Source organism: Xenopus tropicalis, chromosome 5 (genome assembly GCF_000004195.4).
Source record: "Xenopus tropicalis strain Nigerian chromosome 5, UCB_Xtro_10.0, whole genome shotgun sequence".
Classification (NCBI taxonomy): Eukaryota; Metazoa; Chordata; class Amphibia; order Anura; family Pipidae; genus Xenopus; species Xenopus tropicalis.
The window spans coordinates 20,853,053-20,873,787 of NC_030681.2; the positions used below are offsets into that span (position 1 = coordinate 20,853,053).

The window sequence follows — 20,735 nt, forward strand, 5'->3', positions numbered from 1 at the left end:
TAACATCCAGACAGTATGTTCCCTTTTTACAGAGTTTGGTTGGAACGGAAGAAACTGTGTTGTTGGGTTATGCTTAATAGCAGAATGAAGTATCTATTGTTGTCACAGTGCAATGTGTGGAGCTCCAGAAAGGATCATTAAGTAGTTGCTCTTATGTTTTTATAGTGATTGACTGCAGTTCCACCTCATGTTCTAATGCCGCCTGGGTGCTTATGAGCGCTTTCGCTGCTGGATATTGTCTATAGGCTAATTAGTATTTTTCATGGAGCATTTTCTTCTGTCCATGGCTTTATCCTTAACAACCTTTTCCTTGCTTGGCTGCTTCAAGGTTCTTCAGGCATTCTGATCTTGGGCTATAGACTTATCTACTGTGCATGATTAACCACATGTGTCATTGTAATCCCTATCTGCATTTATTAAAAGCTTTCTGCTAGCTACGCTACGCGCAAGTATCACAAGCATTCGTTTATTAGCGGCTCCGATGCTGAAGTGATACTTATCCCAAGTTAGCATGCATGCTTCTATTATGGATTTCAAAAGGTAGAACAAGAGGTCAATGAATTCAGAAAATGTGATGTTTTAATCATAGCTGGCCTCGATTTATAGCTTTTAGTCAGGAGGAAAGAAAGGTTTTTTGCCCTTTTAGCTGTAGAAGTATAGTGAAATTCATTAACTGCATGCAAGGACATGGATTTATTTGTTATAAAAAGTTAAAGGTTTTTATTTGTTACACATTCCTGAACAATGTACATACACAAAGCGATGTACTTTTCTGATCAACTATACTTTGGTCATGGAAAATACATTTTATGGAATGGGAGGGTTGTAGGGAGCGCCAGATGTACCTTTGGATAAAGCCCAGTGTGAAGTGAAGGTGGAACAAGTAAAAAGATTAGGTGAACCAGGGCCACTTTCTGTGTGAATTGGAGGTGTAGAAATAACAAAGTACATGGGCTACAGGGACTTCTAGGGGTTTGAGCTTCTGCACTCAATAAGGTACGTGATCTTTTGTTACCCCTTTTGCTGTATGAAATCTCTAACTCAAGGTTCTGACATATTGTCTTCTATATTATACCAAGGGGGCAGCTGGTGATGAGACCCTGGCATTAAAAATGTACTCAGATACTGGCGTGGCATTGCCATCTATATGATCTATATATATCAGGGATCCCCAACCTTTCTTACTTGTGAGCCACAGTCAAATGTAAAAAGACTTGGAGAGTAACACAAGCACCATAAAAGTTCATGGAGGTGCCAAATAAGGGCTGTGATTGGCTATTAGGCAGCCTCTATGCACCCTATCAGCTTACAGGGGGCTTTATTTGGTAGGAAATCTTGTTTTTATTCAATCAAAACTTGCCCCCAAGTCAGGAATCCAAAAATAACTCCCTGGTTTGGGGGCACTGAGAGCAACACCCAAGGGGTTGGGGAGCAACATGTTGCCCCCGAGCCACTGCTTGGGGATCACTGATATGATGTTGTTCCAGTGTTGACCTCTGTACTATGTGTAGGGGAGCTGTGTACACTTGTCTCCCCTCTGTGTTGTTACTGTGCAAGGAGGAGGAGCCCCCAAGGAGAAGGAGGGGCTGCTGGTAACAAGGAAGCAGAGAGAAACAAGCAAGGTGCTGGTAGCTCACAAATAATAAAGTAATTGGGAACCCCCCAGTGGCAGAAAGCGTGCTCCTTTAGGGTGCGGAAGGAAAGGGGTTCCTGTACAGGGCTCTGAAGGCCAAAGCGAGTTCTTCTCAAGACTCTGAAGCACTTGCCACATAAGTGGGGGATTTCCCTCAGTATTTCAGAAAGTACCAGCTATATTATGAGAGTAAAGTTGCCCCTGGCTGACAGACTGTATCTATTCCTGCAAATTTAAAGGTATAGGGTCCGCCAATAAATCCACTTAACCTTTCGTGTGTGTTGAGGATCAGATAAGTTTCCCTGGGAAGGGTACCGCAGTTCAACCTGTCCTGACCCTGGGTGGAGGCACGCCATTTATCAGTGTACCTGCTCTTCCGGATAGCGGAGGCACAGGGCTTCTGTAGCGCCACACGCAAGTGAATGCGTGCTAGATCTCAATGAGCAGTGAAAGAGGGCTACATATGTTTAGAACATTTCATTTACTTGTGACCTGACTATCCCTCAACACAATGCACAGACATATCTAAGCTGCTGAGGTTCCATATTCCGTCCTGACTTGCTCCTGCTTTCACTGATTGCTCCCTCCGCCATAAGTGTGGCCCTTTCTATAAATGAGGACCTGCAATATCACTGGGCTTAACCCCAAGCGAATAATATTAATCACCTCCAGTTGAAGACTATAACTCCATGGGGGTTATGTAGTAAAAGACACTAAGGGGGATATTTACTAAAGCTCAAATTTATCTTTTTTTAAACCATGAATAAACTCATTTCCAGGAATGTCAGACATTTATCAAAAAATCTGAAGTGAAAAAGCACATGCGGGTAAAAAGTTGCAGAAAAGTCAGGAAAATCCGGACTTGTTTCATATTGTTCTATTCATCTTGCTGCCTCTTTCTGGAATTACTAAACTAAGCTCCCTTTGAAATTGCTGTAATTTAGTCTTAATTAACAATTAATTAATACATCCATTTTTGTAAGTAAAACACGTTAATAGCTTCTTCTCATAATTGCAGCATATACATGTGCTTCTGTCTGAACATTAATTGCTAGAAACATTTGAATATATTTCTACTGACCCCATTCCTGCTCTGTGATATATCATTAACAGTTCCTATCTGCTCTTCCTAATGGATGATCCAATGCCAACAGACATAGGTGCCAAACCGCAGTTGCCATAAGCAACCAATTAGCAATTCCTTTTGAACAGCCTGTTCCAAGTTGGAAAATGAAAGTAACGGCCTGGTTGGTTGCTATTGGCAACTGCACTAGTCAGTAGAATATTTATATCTTTTTTTAGATGTTTAACCTTGTTTTCCCCCCATGCACCATAGATTGTGTTGCCATCACAGCACGTTGGCCACGTGATAAAGGCACGTGGGTCAGCTTAGCGCACTCAACATTGAATTTGATACTTTGTAAAGAATCAATTTAAAACCCTGTTATTCTCATTAATTAACATATGGAATGCTGCCAGAAGCCCACTCAGTTGCTTTTGTTGGTTAAACAGAGACGCGGAGCATACATTTGTGTGCCTTGTTCATTTCCCGTGTGATGGTTGCTCTCAGCAGGAGATTTGTCGCCAAGATGTTTCATTACAACGAGGAGTTCATGAGTGTTTACAGCTTTCCTTTCATTGCTACTTGAAACAGATTAGAGCTTACTGAGCTTTCAGCATTTGCCGCAGATTGTCGTGAAACAAAGAGACGAACTTGAGTTCAGATGAAGCCATGAGATTTATATTTACACGGCAGAAAAGACCATCTGAGCCTCAGCCATTCATTTCTTATGATTAACTCCTTTTTATGTGAGGTCAAACATTCACTGGAGAGATTGCAGGCCACTTCTAGAATAGGTATAAACCAGGATGGATGAAGCACCAACAGGTTAAAATATAAACAGCGGCCTTTGCTTATATGGCTACCATTCCTACATTCATTTATACATACATCCCAAATTCTCTTGACATAATGTACTGGCCATTTCAAGAATGGCTCGACCAGTGGTTCATTTTCAAGTCAGATGACCCCACAGAGTATGGGCACAAATAATGCTTTGTTACTCCTCCGGGGAACATCTAGCTGGGGTAGTTGGCTCTGCTTTACCAATACTGTATCATTTTAGCAATAAAGTCATACAATGTTTATTTTACTTATACCCCTACCAATATCGCTATGTATATGGTGATGGGGTATCAGGTATATAATATCACTTCAGTGAGTTTGGGCAGCACGAGGAGTGAGGTAGGAGTACTGCCGTAGCTTACTGTCGGGATCCGGTGCGCTCCTCTAACGATGCGCGCATCCGGCCGAATGCGCGCCGGTTCCGGCGCACACTGTGCGCCGGTGCGGGTGCACGACAGGCCGGGTGCCGCGTACGGACGCACGCCGGAATTGGCGTTGTGCGCACGACTAAGCGCGCGCCGCACGTGCGCGCGACTTTACGCACGCCGCGTGTACGTGCGTGCGCCGCGACGGGTGCCGTGCGCGCCGCAACTGACGCCGCGAGCATGCGCAATGCTGTTTTAAGGACGCTCAGGCCTAGACTCTGTGCGAGGTGATCGTTTGCTTGCATCCTGACACTAAGCGTTCCAGTTCTTCTGATTTCGACCTCTGATCCTTGATTCCGGCTTGTTCTCGACCACTCTTCGTCTCACCCTTCGGCTTCGACTTCGGACTCTGACTCCTGGCTTGACTTCGGCTCGTTTTGACCATTCTTCGTCTCACCCCTTGGCATCGACTTCGGACTCTGACTTCCGGCTTGACTTCGGCTTGTTTTGGGATTTTCGCTCAGCATCTGGTGCTACCATCGTGTACTCTCCAAACTCGGGTACTCACGGCACCTCTGCTATTCTGTAGCTGGGCTTGTTACTGTTCCACTTCCAGTGTTCAGGTCCAGTGGGAAGCGCAGGGGAAAGCTAGTATTCATCGGACTACCGGGATACCTTACACTTACATCTACCTCTATGGCAGTAATTCCCAACATATATCCCAGAACAATTGACAAGTAGACATCCTAAAGGTCACTTAGAGTGAAAGTTGGGGATGCCTATTTACTGTTATATAATCTAGGAACTATGAATGGGTGGTACAAAAAATGTTTTCATAAATAGAGGGACTTCAACACAAATAGTTCCTAATTTCAAGAGCTTAGCCTTCCCCATAGTATGGAGAGCTCATCCCACCTAGACATTCCTGAATGTTCCTGGAAGCCCAAAGCCTAGTCGGGATAAAATTTCAGGAAATGCACATTGTTGTCCTTAGATGTTCCTAAAACATAAGTAGGTCGGCAGGGAAGGCTGTGTATTTTTTCTCTTGTTATAAGGTAAGCGGGAGCCTGGTAAAAAAATGCCAAAAACCTTTACTGTATGATGAAAGAGGTGACACTATAGGGCCTATTTATCAGTCTGTTTAAAATGACGTATGCTGAAAAAACATTAAAAGGTGTAAAAGACTGTAAAATAAATGTGACTTTATCAAGGTTTGTAGTTTACACCGTTATTTACCACCTTACGTATTCTGTCATTGGGAAAAGTGTAAGTGCTGATGATGGTCTAAAATCAATACACAGCTTAATAAATATGTCATATTTTACATGGTGATGCCTGTCATTGAGATTTATGGTGTATTTGGCTGCCATTTTTTACAATGACATGTCATCTGGGGGTGTATGGGTATTGTGACTAGAGGAAGTGGAATGCCTTTTGCAGTGGCTGATCTCCAGCTTCATTTTACCAGTATCCGTTATCTGGAAACCTGTTACCCAGAAAGTTATGAATTTTGGGAAGACGTCTCCCATCGATTCCATTTTAATCAAATAATTAAAAATTTAAAAACTTTCATTTTTCTTACCAAGTATCTTGTTCTTGATTCCACGTAACATATACTTCAATTAATCCTATTGGGTTTAATTAATGTATCCTATTGGATCCCTTATCTGGAAAACCCCAGCTCCAAAGCCTTCTGGAAAACAGGTCCAGTACCGGTAGTTTTTCTTACACACAGTAGCAACTCAATACCATAAAAGTGACCAATCTCATTAAGGCTCTTTTTCTCTCCATCCAGCCATGTGAAGGAACTTTCACGCCTGTAACAGACAGCCTGGACATAGCTGATCTATATAGACAAATCCATCTAATGCCTTTTGAATGCTATATGCCCCTTGTGCTTACAGTATATGTTCATTTTTCAAAACTGTGTCCCCAGAATAAATACTTAACCAGCAATAGTTTATATCATATTAAGTGTCCTATTAAAGAATCTCGCCAAACTGGAATATATATCAGTAAATATTGCCCTTTTACATCCTTTCCCTTGAGCCGCCATTTAGTGATGGGCTGTGTGCTCCCTCAGAGATCAGCTGACAGGAAATAATGCAGCTCTGACTGTAACAGGAAGTAGTGTGGGAGTAGGAAGACACAACTCTGTCCATTCATTGGCTGAAGTGACCTACCATATATGTGTGCCTTGGCTTGTTTGTGTGCACAGTGAATCGTATCATCCCCTGGGGCGGATAAAATTACAATTTTCTATGTAGAAATTGCACACTATATTTTTATATAAATGGTTTATTTAGAAGAACTAGGGATTTTTTTTATATGTAATATAACATTATACATTGTTCAGAGTTATAGATTTGCATTAAGGGGCCCAGTGATGGTGGGGGCCCATATCAATGCCCTCTGTGACCTCCATAAAACCAAACCTCAAGGTGTTTTAGTCACTAAGAAAACTTGTTTTGTACCATTGCCCTTACACTTCCATTCTATTGACAGATTCACAGTTATTTGAAAGGTAAGACACATAGCTACCCTACTTATATATGGGATTGCATAATATCCAATAACTTTAATTGATGCACATCCCAGCCATGAAATAAATCTCTTTCTGCAGTCAATGTGCAAAGCTGCATAAAATCTGGACCGAATACAGAACCCAAGGTTAATGCCTGCATCCACTGGTGCTATTTTTAAATTGATGTATTATTTATTTAGGAGCTTTGAAAGGAATCCAGTTAAATAGAGTTGGTATTCACACCATAGCGCTGGCAGGGCTGGGCAGGCTCTGGGGGCAGCACAGCTTCCATAGTTGATAGACATGATACATTCCTACTAGTACATCGCCATTAAGAACTCATAACTCATGTTCCCATAAAAATCCAATGTCATCAGGATCTTACAGGGAAAGGGGTTACTGGTGCAGATAACTTAATGGCAGTCCCTGTGGATCTATATGCTGTTGTTTATTATATTAAGTATTCATTTTTCAGGATTTAGGATCATTTATGAACACAAGTGCAAAGCTCCAGAATAATAATAGCTGCAAATTTAGTTTTACTTTGGAGGCAGAAGCTCTTAGGGGCAAGCATGAAGATTTGGGCGCTTATTCGCCGGGAGCGCCGCAGAGACAGATGTGTTAATACACTTATTCATACATATGGTTTATTGCTTTCTACTAACACTGAACTTTTCTGGCTCCGAGCCTGGTGACATTAGTATAATAACATGGGCGCTCACTGACATTTTGATATGACTGATATATATTCAGCTTGAGATTACTTTGTGATCTGTGGAATGCTCCTGTTTCTTGCAGGTCACCTAGAACTCCACTCAGCTTGTATTAAATGTACCGACCCTCCTGTTTTATATACCAGAGGCAACAGCAAAAAGGGACGGCTGTTTATAAGACCCTGGGCTGGGCTGATAATAGATTTGTCCGTAACATGAGTGAGCGGCTTTAGCCTGAGTAGGCCCGGCAGTGAGACACTTACATGGTAGTTTGCAAAAGCCAATGCTCCAATGTCTCTGTAAACTTTGTCTCGTGCAGCCAAACAGTATAGAGCAAACACAAAGCCTCATTTATGACCATAAGTGCAAGTCATGGTAATATGGACACAAATATTGCTTCTATTGACCCCATCCATTGACCCCCATTTGGTACTTGCCAAATACGCTATTTGCAATTCCATATACAGTAGCGTACCTTTACTGGACCCCCCAGTAAAAAAATCTTCAGAGGGGGCCCAGCTCGCATGATCCCAGCCCCTCTTCCCCTTTGGGCAGCCCGATAGTTCTCTTGCAGCTTGCCACAAATGAGTGAGCTGGCAAAGTTTAAACTTCAGAAGTGGCTGGTGATGGTGAACTACCATACAACCGACCCCATGGTCTGGGCCTCCTTGGCCCCCTGTGGTTCTGCTGTATATGTAGTTACACCACTGTCCATATAGTTGCCCTAATTGCCAATGCACCTCCAAAGTCTGCTGTGATTAATCATGTACAAGTGCGCCTATTGACTCTGGGAACCCTGGAGCGACCACCACCCAGAACGTGGCGGTAATTCCAGGGTTTTCAAACCTGATTGTATCAATAGCTTCAGACAAAAAGAATCACATATTATGGGTGAAGACACACAGAGCTACTAGCAGCAGCTACAAAAATAGACAATGCTGATCATTTACTGATAATTGTCTCTAGGTGTGTTTTGGCAGAGGCAATTCTTAGTATTGTCTATGGCAGGATATTTTCTGGCATTAAGTAGCCATGACAATTAGGTGCTACTAAGTAGCTCCATGTGTCTTTACCCTAAAAATGTTAGTTGCCCCTTGCACTCAATTCGCAAAAAAACCCTAAAATGCAATTTTTGTCAGGTGCAACTGTTAAATTGACAAAAGAAAAATGCTGCATTGTGGGCAGGAGTGGAGTGGCCCGATGGGGCAACAGAAAAAAAACCCATTGGGCTCTGGTCCTGCTGGACCCGATCACCCTGGGCACATTGGTGGGCATTCTAAACACATGCTGGCAGATTCATTAGCTTCTGATTAAACTTAAATAATGTGTGTATATGGCATAGGGACTTATAAGCTTTACTTGGACTGATGTGAATGATGTATAATAATAAGCTGTGAGAAGCTGAGACGCATTATTATGTCAAGTCAATGTACATTTCCACAAATCATTCCTTGGCATCCTCAGGCTTCACCTCTCGCTAGAAACTGAAAATAAACAAAAGAAAAACATATTTGTGTTCCCTTAAAGTCCCCCTGGCACTGCGGTAAATAAGCCGGCGATATAAGGTGGATTGCTCATTCTCAGATGCAGTTAGAATTCCATGGTTAATGAATTCTGCTGCTACTTTTAATCACCTTTTAAAACTGACAAATCGAAGGCAGTCATTTAGAAGCAATAGGACTCTTGGCTTCAGTAAAATCATCCACCAAATCACCAGTGATGTTTACAGCTACAGCAATCTGCTCGGCAGTCTCAACTCTATTAAAAACTATAATATTTATTGAAAATACCATATACCCGACATCGGCATAGCATATCGGCGCTGGGGCAATGAATGCATGCTATTCATTAGAGTCAATATAATAAATACATCACGTCACAACGGCTTAGCTAAAAATAGATGAGGCATTGCATATGCACAGCATATTCTGTTATTTGTCTCGGCACAGTATCTACAGTTCCTGCATAAATGTATGATAAATTGAAGGCAAGAGCCCAGGAAATGTGCTGGAGGGACTTATTGTGAAGGAGGAGGAGGACAGATAATCTGTAGATGGAACTGGAGGAGAATTTCAGTGCAAATATAAGGAAAGTAACAATGTGGTTGAGGTAGTTCAACCCTACACTCATTTTTTATAGAATGTAAATAAGGGTGGAAAAGACATTCAGTGTCTGTAGGAAAGGGGAAAAATCCTCCCTGGCTCTTTAAGCAATCATTTGCACTAGTTTCCAGACTTGTGTGGTTCAAGCTGAGGCATAATATTTGGCCAAAGCCAGATATTATGGGAGGGATCGGTGCTTGCATGGAGAGTAGATACTGGTAGATAACAGTTTTAGTGCAGCCTGCAATGAAGTTGGATTATATGAAGGGCAATCAAAGTCCCTTCCAATGAGCCCATACATGTCCAGATTTCCAATTCCCTAGATACTGTACATTTGCACTTAAGCCCTGTTTTTTAGCCAAGAAAAGCAGTAGCAAAGCATCACAACCCCACTATAGTGTTAAATTAAAGTTGCCAGACTTCATGGTTATTTTGATTTCCAGGTGCATCTTGACTTTACCCCATTACACCTAAGGCCCCAGTCACATATCTAGCTCTATAAAATGAATGAAAGTCTTCTCAACTGCAAGGGTTAAAATTACATTGGGTGTAAATTACAGGGAGCAGGAGATTGGGCTGTTACTGGCAGGTAGCCAGGTGGGGCATAATATGGTGACTCCCAAAACAGGGGATGGTAGCCTGGAAACACAGGCCAGAGGTGCCTTGTGTGCCATTACCTTAAGGGTGCAAGGTCCCTGCTATAAATAGGTAAGTATTATTTCATCTTGTAGGAGCATCTCACCCAGGGTGATACAAACTGTTCAGTTGGGTCCGTGATGATGTCCAAATACACACAGAAACTCATTTCAGTCTCAATTTAGACCTTTTCAACAATATTTGTGCCAAGAAACACAAGAACATTACATAATATTCATTGTTCACTGTTCATTTCTTCTCCATTGCCCTAAAAATGGTAATACAGGTATGCAACCTGTTATCCAGAATGCTCGGGACCTGGGGTTTTCCAGGTAAGGGGTCTTTCTGTAATTTAGATCTCCATACCTTAAGTCTGCTAAAAATCATATAAATCTTAAATAAGCCCAATAGGATTGTTATGTCTTCAATAAGGGGTAATTATATCTTAGTTGGGATCAAGTACAGGTACTGTTTTATTATTACAGAGAAAAGGGAATCATTTCACCATTAAATAAACCCAATAGGGCTGTTCTGCCCCAATAAGGGGTAATTATATCTTAGTTGGGATCAAGTACAGGTACTGTTTTATTATTACAGAGAAAAGGGAATCATTTAACCATGAAATAAACCCAATAGGGCTGTTCTGCCCCCAATAAGGGGTAATTATATCTTAGTTGGGATTAAGTACAAGGTACTGTTTTATTATTATAGAGAAAAAGGAAACCATTTTTAAAAATTAGAATTATTTGTTTATAATGGAGTCTATGGGAGATGGCCTTTACGTAATTTGGAACTTTCTGGATAATGGGTTTCCGGATAAGAGGTCCTATACCTGTACAATCATGGTTGGCATTGAACATATATAATATCTTCGTCTTCATCATGTTGCACAATAAAACCCCCTGTTCTGCTTTTCAAGTTACAAATCAAAGCACGCTGCATTAAATGCACAACACAGCCAGTAAAACAATACACTTTTTGTTAACAAATATCATTTATCCTTTTTTTAATTGAAAAGAGCACTTTTACAGCAATATGTTGTAATCATGCATAAAATAATAGGCATTGGTTTCATTTGGGGGACGGGGGGGTTGCATTCCCATAGTTGCATATTCATTCCGTCAAGCACTTTGTGAACTGGAGACTACATAGGACTTGAAATCATTTACATTTTCTAGATATATTTACAATATTTTCTTTCTCAAATAACCATAAATAAGATGCACTTAGGAAAAAATAGGAACAGTTCTAGTTTACAGATGCACCCTTTTGTTCCAAGTACTTACAAAATAAAATACAAAACCAGCATTACATTGGTAATAAAAGAAAGGGCGGGTAGTTTGTGCTTTAGCATGCCAACAGTGTTCGGAGAACCTGAAGATAACCGTTCCTGTCCTTCTCTTCCGCAGGTCACTGCAAGAGGGTTTTATTGTGACATCGTTAGTGTTAGGAAATCAAGTGACAACATAAAATTGCATTCAGTTTCGTGTGGTGGGGTGTCCAAAGCATGGGGTCTTGCTGCTTGAATACCTGTTGTACAAAGAAACACGACGATGGTTTAATCTTCGCATTCTAGTTTTCCAACTACAAATTTCGTTCTTACATATGGAAATTGCAAATGTGTTTATAAGAGCTCCCTGATCAATATTATATATATTTTTGAGGGTTTGCATTGGGTTAAATATAAACAGGGAAAAAGGTCAAAGCTTTGCCTCCCCACATAGAGACCAGTTGTTCATATATAATTATAAGTTCTCCATTGGAACCTTCTATCAGTAATCTACACAATCAAAAACATTCGCCCTCATCTGCTGGATGAAGTTCCAGGTTCTGATAAGTTGGAAAGTAAAGAAATTGAATCAGAACCCAAATTACACAGAAAGGGAGTTTAGTGTGTATGGTTGTATAATATAGAGCCAGGGGCTGTAGGAACTGTAACTGTGGCCTAATACATACTGTATAGTTAGACGAGATGGTGTCAGTGTATGAGGCCGTTACTAGGATCATATTTCTAGAGAGGTTAAATGATGTTGGGGAAGTAGATGTTACCATGGGTTAGTGTGTAGCAGAAGGCATGATGGTATCAGTAATGGAAGGGTTATTTATCATGCAGCCTCCAGTTTCATGCACTGGAATAAATGAGAACATTCAACAGGATTGCACAGTGTTGGACCCTAGATAAAGGAAAATAAGATTTTACAATAACATTTAGGCAACTTAGTCCATAACTGAACTGGTACATTTTCCAAAGGTTCTGTAGCCTTGAAACGTGAAGTTCTAGATTATATAAATAAAGATAACTGACCAACAAGCAAAAAATTTGTTTTCTCCTACAACTGAGTTCTTGTTCCTTCATAATTTTTGAAATCATTTCTTCAGCTGTACGGCTAAGAGCAGGGGTCCCCAACCTTTTTTTACCCGTGAACCATGTTTAAATATAAAAAGTCTTGGGCAGCAACACGAGCATAGAAAAGGTTCCAGGGGTGCTAAATAAGGGCTGTAATTTGGTAGCCGCCATGTGGCCTGGCAGCCTGCAGGAGGCTCTGTTTTTTATGCAACCAAAATATTCCTCCAAGCCATGAATTAAAAAATAAGCACTTGCTTTGAAGCCACTGGGAGCAACATCCAAGGGTTGGTGAGTAACATGTTGCTCAGAGCCACTGGTTGGGGATCACTGGCTAAGAGGATGGGTGAGGGCCCCCTGGCAGATGCTCTGCCCTATTAGAGACTGTGACATGTCCCTAAAGGAAATTTAGGAGTGAGACTAATACCTGCCCCTCTGTTGGAAAGTAAAACAATGGTGTCATGGCTTGCATGTATCTAAGCAAGTTTCTTATTTGCTTATCTAGTACAGAAGAGCTAGTCAAGAATATGCTGTGTATCCCATTGCCTTGTATAAACCAATCACTCATACATACAAACAAACAATAAGTCAAGAATAGAGACCCAACATCTCATTCATTCTTAGAAATTACAAATTCTCATATCTTCACTTTAATGCACCCACAGTAAAATGCCATACACTAATGTACCTATTTGTACTCATCTACTCTATGGACCCATTTGGCTGTTTAACCTTCTCTGGAGCACGCGGCACAACACACATCATGCACGGACATATAGTACTGCTGTACCTAATAGCTGCCCTGACCAGGCTCCCTTTGCAAGCTAAAATATAAATTAACCCCCAAAATGTGGTTTATGTTAACAGTTGAAGGATTATTTGTGGTACATAGTGGGAAGTCTCACCTGTAGGCACTACTATATACCCTATAATCCAGTCAATTGAAGCACCAGAGCATCAGAGTGGCTGCCCAATTATGTCAATAATCTACATGAAGCAGCCACAGTATCACTGCAAGTGCATTACAATGTTGGCACAGAAGGCCCATGCATTCCTAGCATATACACATTTTGTTCTCGACTTCCTATGTACAACAATGTGCAATACCTGCAAACATTTGACAAAACAGTATTCAATAGTGCAAAGCCTCCACTGTTATCATTACCCCTAATAATAAACACAGTTGGTTCATGTATGGACAATAAGGTTTATTTAGACCAAAGCTTATGTGCAGACACTTCACAAGGCAGATATTCATTCTCACCTCCTATAACATTCCTGCAAATATTTCAGTTTTTATAAAGGTGACAATTTAGGCCACACCCCTGATCCGCCCCAATAATTATGTGTTATGCCCATCATACAGACAACCAAAACATGTTAATGTAAGGAGACATTATAAGTTTTATCTTCCTTAAGGCTGATGCCACACGAGGCGTTTTTACGCTGCGTATTTTCTAATTCTCTCAGCGGCTGAAAAACGCCCGATATCATCATCCATAGAAATAACTTGAAAAGACTCGAAGCAAACCACACAATGCGGAAATACGCTAGAAAACGCCTTGGCTGAAACTCGCCAGTATTTGCACAGCAAGCTATTCCTATGTATACACAAAGGCAGCTGCCAGACCTAGCGGAAATACGCTGCGTTTTTTACTATTTCGCACTATTAGCACCATGGAAACGGGATTTGCTACGTCACCAGTACTAGGCTGAAAAACGCCATAGTCAGGGGCTGTGTGGCTTGTGCGGCGTTTTTAGGCTGAGAAAATACACCGCGTAAACACGCCTCGTGTGGCATCAGCCTTAGGATCTGTCTCCTTTTAAATATGTACTAAAGGCGTCTTTTATACTTATCTCCCACCCTTCGGAGGTGCCCGTACCTTCTCAATAGCTAAATATCTCAGATTTCATACATAAAAGTCTCTCTGCATGAAACGTCTTGAAATAGGGGATTCAACCTTAATCCCAAAAGGAACATATTGCTTTAGCTACATAAACCAGCCCACTGATTGGGTTTTCCTATCTGCATCGTTTCTTGCAACTATATGGTTAGCCCCTTTCACAAGGGTGGGAAGCTGAAAATTATGCAGGGGAAGCTAAGGATGCATTTATTTATATCTTTTCATTTTAGAAAATGTCAGACTTTAAAAGCCAATAGAAAAGATATATGTGATACAGGCACTGGCGGTGCTACAATAATCAACAAATCAGCTCTTGAAAACTCTCACGGACAAAGAAAAAACACACTATTATTCATTATATCATGAAACAACTCATAACATTTACTTGTCATTTGTATTACTGGGGAAATAGCGCTATATAATGAGCTAAGTAACTCCTGTTTGAGAAACAATTTACATAATAATGATGCTGAAAATAATAATGGGCATTAAAGCTTTCAGCCTAGAGCCAACTTGGAGAAAAATATTACTTTTTATGAGTCAAAGAGTTAAACTCATTATCTCATAGCACTATATTAAATATCGGGGATAAAATCTATAAAGTCTTTGCTGCAGAAGGCCAAAAATAAAGCCAGAATTTGATGATTCCTGACACCCCCCATACACCATTATTTCCTACGTGCTAGTGCAACATGGGGAGGTGCAGTCCAGATCATAGAACCACAGGGACCATTGAAGTCACACTAAAAGGGAGAACCAGAGGAACCAAAAGAATAGTGCTTTGGCATGGCAATTCCTATTTCTTAGGTCTATCACCACCTATGCGAGTGTATGTAGCCACTGCAACATTAACTTCTAGTCAAACATGGTTGGCACTTCCCTACTGACATCTGGCTGATATTCCTCCCCTTTCTTGCTATGAGTTTGCCTATATGTATGTATACATAGTTTCCTGTGTTTTCTCAAAGCAAACATAAGTATTATTGACTTGCACCACCTTCCTATCTGGCCAACTACATTTAATCAGGAATAAGGCTCCTTTCTTTCTACTGTATTTAAAGTTTATGCAACTCAAAGTAACAGGATGAATCCAAAGTTAGATGGAAATTCTTGCCTGTATGTGAATTGCTGAAACCTCCTATATCCTTCTTCAGCAATAAAACAAGAACTGCATTGCACGCCTCCTACTTCACAGTTTGCATGATGCTCAACATAATTTGATGGGTTGGTGGCGTTATGGAATCAAAAACATTCCCAAGGGGAGTGATAAATAGATGACTCTATCATGTCCCTTCTAATGTCATTTCAGTGGGAAAATGATGAGATCTTTCTACTACTTTAAACACCAGTTCTAGTTATTTTCTCACTACAGCTCCAACAGTATCTTATAACAACTGGTAGTACAATGGTGCCAAATGATGAAGTGGACACTATGCAAACAATATGGAGTTAGGCCAATGGTACACCGCCACCACATAAGTAATCCGGATCTTGGTACCTTCACAGCACAGAGATGATCCTGGAAGTTGCAATTTCATGCAGCACTGATGTGCTATACATTAATACATTATTAGGTTTTCCTGCGTGGTGTTTATTTTGGTTTCTACCTGATATCTTACTCAAATATATCTGACTATAAATACTCCCTACAACAGGACCTTTCAACTATGACTAGGAATTAGAGAAAGTGCATTGGTTACACCTGAAAAGCTGAGGATTTTGACCAAAGGCATAGGCTACACAGAAGAATGAAAATCCAATTCCAATAGAATCCCTAGCACCTGCAAATACAGCACCAGGGTGATTGCAGTTTTACAATGTCTGGAGCTCAACATCATTTAATCAGATGAATCATGAGTTACTGGGTCATTGTCCATATCTTTTATAATATTCTCTTTCGCCCACAGTGTTTGGAAAGAAGCAAGCCTGAAACCCCAGCATGCATGTTCAACATCCAAAACACGTATCAATTAAGTCATACAACTCCCAATTGGGCAGCTTATCTGCCCATGTATGGGGCCCTCTGACAGGCTTCCCTGACCAATATCTGGCCAAAAGTCAGTAAAAATCAGGATGGCTTGAATTTTCTGTTGAATCGAGAGCCATTCCAGTGACCGGGAGTATAGAGGGCCTTGTAGGTGCCCTGACTACGTTTTAGGTCCAGTTTATACAGATTTACAGAAATACCAAAGGCTCAGATATTACATTAAGTAAATTAAGAAGATTCATAGAAATTCTTAACTTCCAAGTCTAGTAGCCCATTGATAAATGAGAAGCTATGGCTGACCACAGGCATTAAGGTGCTACTAAGAATATCAGGAGTGTAAACTTAGTAAACAATACAGTACAGATGTTATTCTACTTCTAAATGGATCATTATCTTATTGAAGACATCAACATATTATCGATATCTAGGAATATGGCAGAAAATTCCCAAAACATGGTGTGTTCTCTGGTTATATGCATGGCTGCAATCCATTTCTTTTACTATATACAGTACTAAATGAGCCAGCTATGAGTTACACTCAGGGTACATAATAAGAAATGCTGTTCTGGGCAAACTATCTAAAGCCTTCCTGCAGCAAATATCCCATCAATGGAAATGTTACAGATACGGGAGAAATGTAGGGTCTACTTTTGTAATGAAGTTGAAAATATATGTCAGTAGACGCATCTTTGTTGATGTAATGAGTTAATGATGTCACTTGCTTGCATCTTAGGCTTGTGCGCCAGAAATCCGTACTGACCAATGATCATAGAGCTCATCTGCACATTTATGACAAATACAAAATAATGAGCAAATCTGTGGTCACTTTATGTGTCTGGGAGCCCAAAATAGACCAAAATATGGCCTCAACCACGTTCAAAGCTTCTCAGTAAAACATTTAGGGGCTGGTACAGAAGGGTATTGATCTCTGGTACTGTATTTTGCATGGCCCATGGGCTACTCCAAACACTTTCCAAAGTGCCCAAAATGGACCACTGTGGTTTTTTTTGTATTTTGACAAAAATGCTTTATCAGGGAAAATGGCTGCCATAACAACCATATATATGGAAGTAGGTACTCAATGTGCAGTCCTCAAGGCAAGAGCAAAACTTCAAGTATAGATTTGGTGAAATACCAAAAACAGAGATAGTTTTGGGTTATAATATGGCAGCTATGGCATTAAGGTTTGTTCCTACACATCTGTTTGTTACTAGTGCCTCTTAGATATAAGCAGTTGCGGGGTAATGTAATAGAAAGTCTTTAGGTTGTCCACATCTAGTTACTCGTAGCAACCAATCACATGTTTGTTTTCAAACAGCTGACCAGTAAACACAACTTGCTGATTGGTTGACATGGCTTAGAAATTTCACTTTAGAGTTGGTTTTAGGTAGGGGCTATCAAAAAAAGACCTATGGGTTGGGATTGGTAATTGAACTATTATACTTTCATTTAATAAATAAAATCATAATGAATTAATTTAGTACATATAATTGAATAGGAATGTGGGGTTTATACCAGGGCTGTGGATTCGGAGTCGAGGAGTCGGAGTCGGAGGCAATTTTGGGTACCTGGAGTCGGAGTCGGCAAAAAATGAACCGACTCCGACTCCTACTAAATTTAAATGGGAATAAAAAAAAAAAATATAGCAAGTTTAAATGTCCCAATTCACAAACAGTCATAATTAATTACTTCTCTGATATAAGAATAAAGCCCAATGCAGAGCCAGTAGTTCTGTGGTTAAATGACATGTATGTCTCCTTCCTTTCCTTCAATGAATGTATAAAATACATTAGCATATTTAAAACAGAGGAGTCGGAGTCAGAAGTATCAGAAACTGAGGAGTCGGAGTCAGAGTTGGAGAATTTATCTACCGACTCCACAGCCCTGGTTTATACAACGATGGGGGTAGAAGTTTTAGCAATGCAAGCAAATATTGTAGTTGGCATAATGATGCATATGATGTGTCTATTCCTACAAAAAAGGTTCTTTCCATAGGAAAAACCAAGAAACCAAAGTAGAATAGGAAAAACTAAAGTAGAATATACATGCTTTCTACATTGCATGCAAACGTGACCCTATAGGTGGATGAGTGGTTTCATGAATACATTGCATGGCTTCAATCTTAAAGGAGAAGGAAAAGTAAAAAACTAAGTAAACTTTATCAGAAACGCTGCACTGAGTTCTCTATCAAAAGAAACACAGGATTTCTTGTCACCTTTTTTGGGAACATGTTCTTCAATATCAGACTTCTTTAAGTCTAAAAAGTCTGAAGTCTAAAAGCCCTCTCTTTTAGGGCTCATTCAGGTTTGGGGCTTGAGTCTGCTCAGTTCTCTCCTCTCCCCCTCCCTTCTCCTGCTCCCCTCTCCCATAAGAAGGCTAAGAACTCACTTCCCCCACCCTTAGGAATGTGTGATCTGAGCTTCCAATGGCTATAACTGCAGCAGGAAGCTACCAAGACCAAGCTAAAAAGGCAGCTGCTATCAGAGGGAGATTCTAGGCCAAAAAGACTTTCCTTCTCCTTTAAATGCATTTGACCATAAACAATTGGCTACCCATACCTTCCTATGTAAACCAAGGACCAGCCTGCGATGCAAATATGCAATTAAGAGTTAAATTATCGACATTCCTGCCTAGGATACCTTGACTCTATGGTCACATGAGCACAAATATAATAGGCCTGTTAAAATCCCTTATCCGCTGTTGCTTAAGTACCCACAAGGTAGTTTAATATATAGTGATAAAATCTGATTGATTGCTAATCACAAATGTTAAGGCTGCTTGGATAAAAAAAACAAAAACTCAAGGTGTTCATCATGGGACTGAACAAAGAACATGACCTTCTTCTTTTCTTCATCATGCATGTACATGTTGGCTTGGTGGATCTTGAGATATGGGAAAAGTAATAAATATGGAGGGCAAATGATTGGATTGGCCTTAATGCTGAGTATGAAGACATTCAGAAATGAAACCATATGTTTAGCAATTTTATTTAAAAAATAAAGATATTAAAATATGATAGAAATTTAAAAAAAAAAACTCTACCTAGAATCACTTGTTTCTGCCAACCTATTGTTCATGATGGCTAGGGCTCCGACCCCTCCTGAGAAGCCATTTTGCCTGGTATTGATGCAAACAGTTCTAGGATAGCCATTGGCTGTTTCAGATAACTGCTTCTGCAGTATGGCAAGAGAAACCTTATTGGATGCCGTGAGGTCTCGCATGGAGATCATCTCGCCAGAAAGTCTCCTGCCCTCTGTGTCACTGTCATAGTTTCCATCTGTCTCCACTGACAGGGGGTTCCTGCGGAAGCGAGATCCAGGCGTGATGGCATTGCGGCGCCCCAGGCGGGCATTTGATTTATGGCACTTATTACAGCATCTGCACCTAAACTTTTTTAAAAGCCAGTTTAAAACTTGTTTGATTACAATCGATATGACGTTAAAAAGAGAGTAAATGCAACAAACTCCCAATAGTATAAACATGAAATTTCCAAACCTGTATAATCCCTGATATTGATACACTGCATTTTGGCTGCTTACCAAATCTCCAAAGCCAATTGTGCTAAATGTCACAAAACAGTAATACAAGGAGTCGATGTAGTTCCATCCTTCCACAGGAGTATACATAGCCGATGCACAGCAAGAAAGAATGATAGCAAATATACCCAAGATGAGCATGACATGATAGACCGAAGGCTTCCAACCAACAAGGCTGTCCACCTCCGACACAGCTGATCCCCTTCGGACAGTAGGAGGTAGAAGTCCACTTCTTCGCAGTCGCCTTTCATGACAAGCTTTCATAACAAAAGCAAGAAGTGATATTATACGCTCCAAAAAGAGATTGAAGAACAATATGGTTCCAGCACATCCAAAGAGGCCATAAAAGATGAGGAACACTTTCCCGGTAATAGTCGCTGGTGTGGTCATTCCAAAGCCTACAAGAATGGGAGAAAAACAATGACAATTAAAGATTTGTATACATTCTTGTGTGGGTTTAAGTAATTTGTATGAATGTTTTGAAATGGAAAAGAAGAAGAAAAGAAACAACATACAGATGGCCTATTTTGATATAGCATTAACACTATGCACATAGCACACTATCCAACAAGTAATAAGGTACAGCAGTGCTTACCAGAAGTCAAAATAAGTGTTCCCCATCTTAAAACTTTAGCAATTGTATTTAATTTCCCTGGGAAATGTTTTCTAAAACAGATTTTGGCTATAAGGGTTGCAACTTGTGAAGGCTAGACACCATGAAAAGCATATTAAACCTGGGGCAGGGGGGAATCAGAACACTGATCTTTATTCTAAGACAGCAGTTCCCAAACTATGAGGCTTGTTCCCCAGGGGAGAACTGTCTTGAGCAGGGATCCCCAACCTTTCTTACTCATGAGCCACAGTCAAATGTAAAAAGACTTGGGGAGCAACACAAGCACCATAAAAGCACCTCATGGAGGAGCCAAATAAGGGCTAAGATTGGCTATTAGGGGCCTCTATGCACCCTATCAGCTTACAGGGGCTTTATTTGGTAGGAAATCTTGTTTTTATTCAACCAAAACTTGCCCCCAAGTCAGGAATTCAAAAATAACTCCCTGGTTTGGGGGCACTGAGAGCAACATCCA

The 20,735-nt window shown here is 40.5% G+C and overlaps 1 protein-coding gene across 3 annotated transcripts in view; it reads right to left on the reverse strand.

Moving 5' to 3' along the window:
• Window positions 1-10,870: 10,870 nt before the first annotated feature.
• kcnk12 (potassium channel, two pore domain subfamily K, member 12) overlaps window positions 10,871-20,735 on the reverse strand; it is a 53,272-nt gene continuing 43,407 nt past the window's right edge. For 2 of the 3 annotated variants that reach the window (XM_002935380.4, XM_018094132.2), the window contains 2 exons: window positions 19,157-20,048; window positions 10,871-11,409 (listed from right to left, as the gene is read on the reverse strand). In XM_002935380.4, the coding sequence (XP_002935426.2) occupies window positions 11,358-11,409; window positions 19,157-20,048 (944 nt within the window). In that variant the 3' untranslated portion in view covers window positions 10,871-11,357. Of the gene's footprint in view, window positions 11,410-19,152; window positions 20,049-20,735 lie in introns of those variants that run through there. The other variant, XM_031902922.1, reaches the window with a different exon arrangement.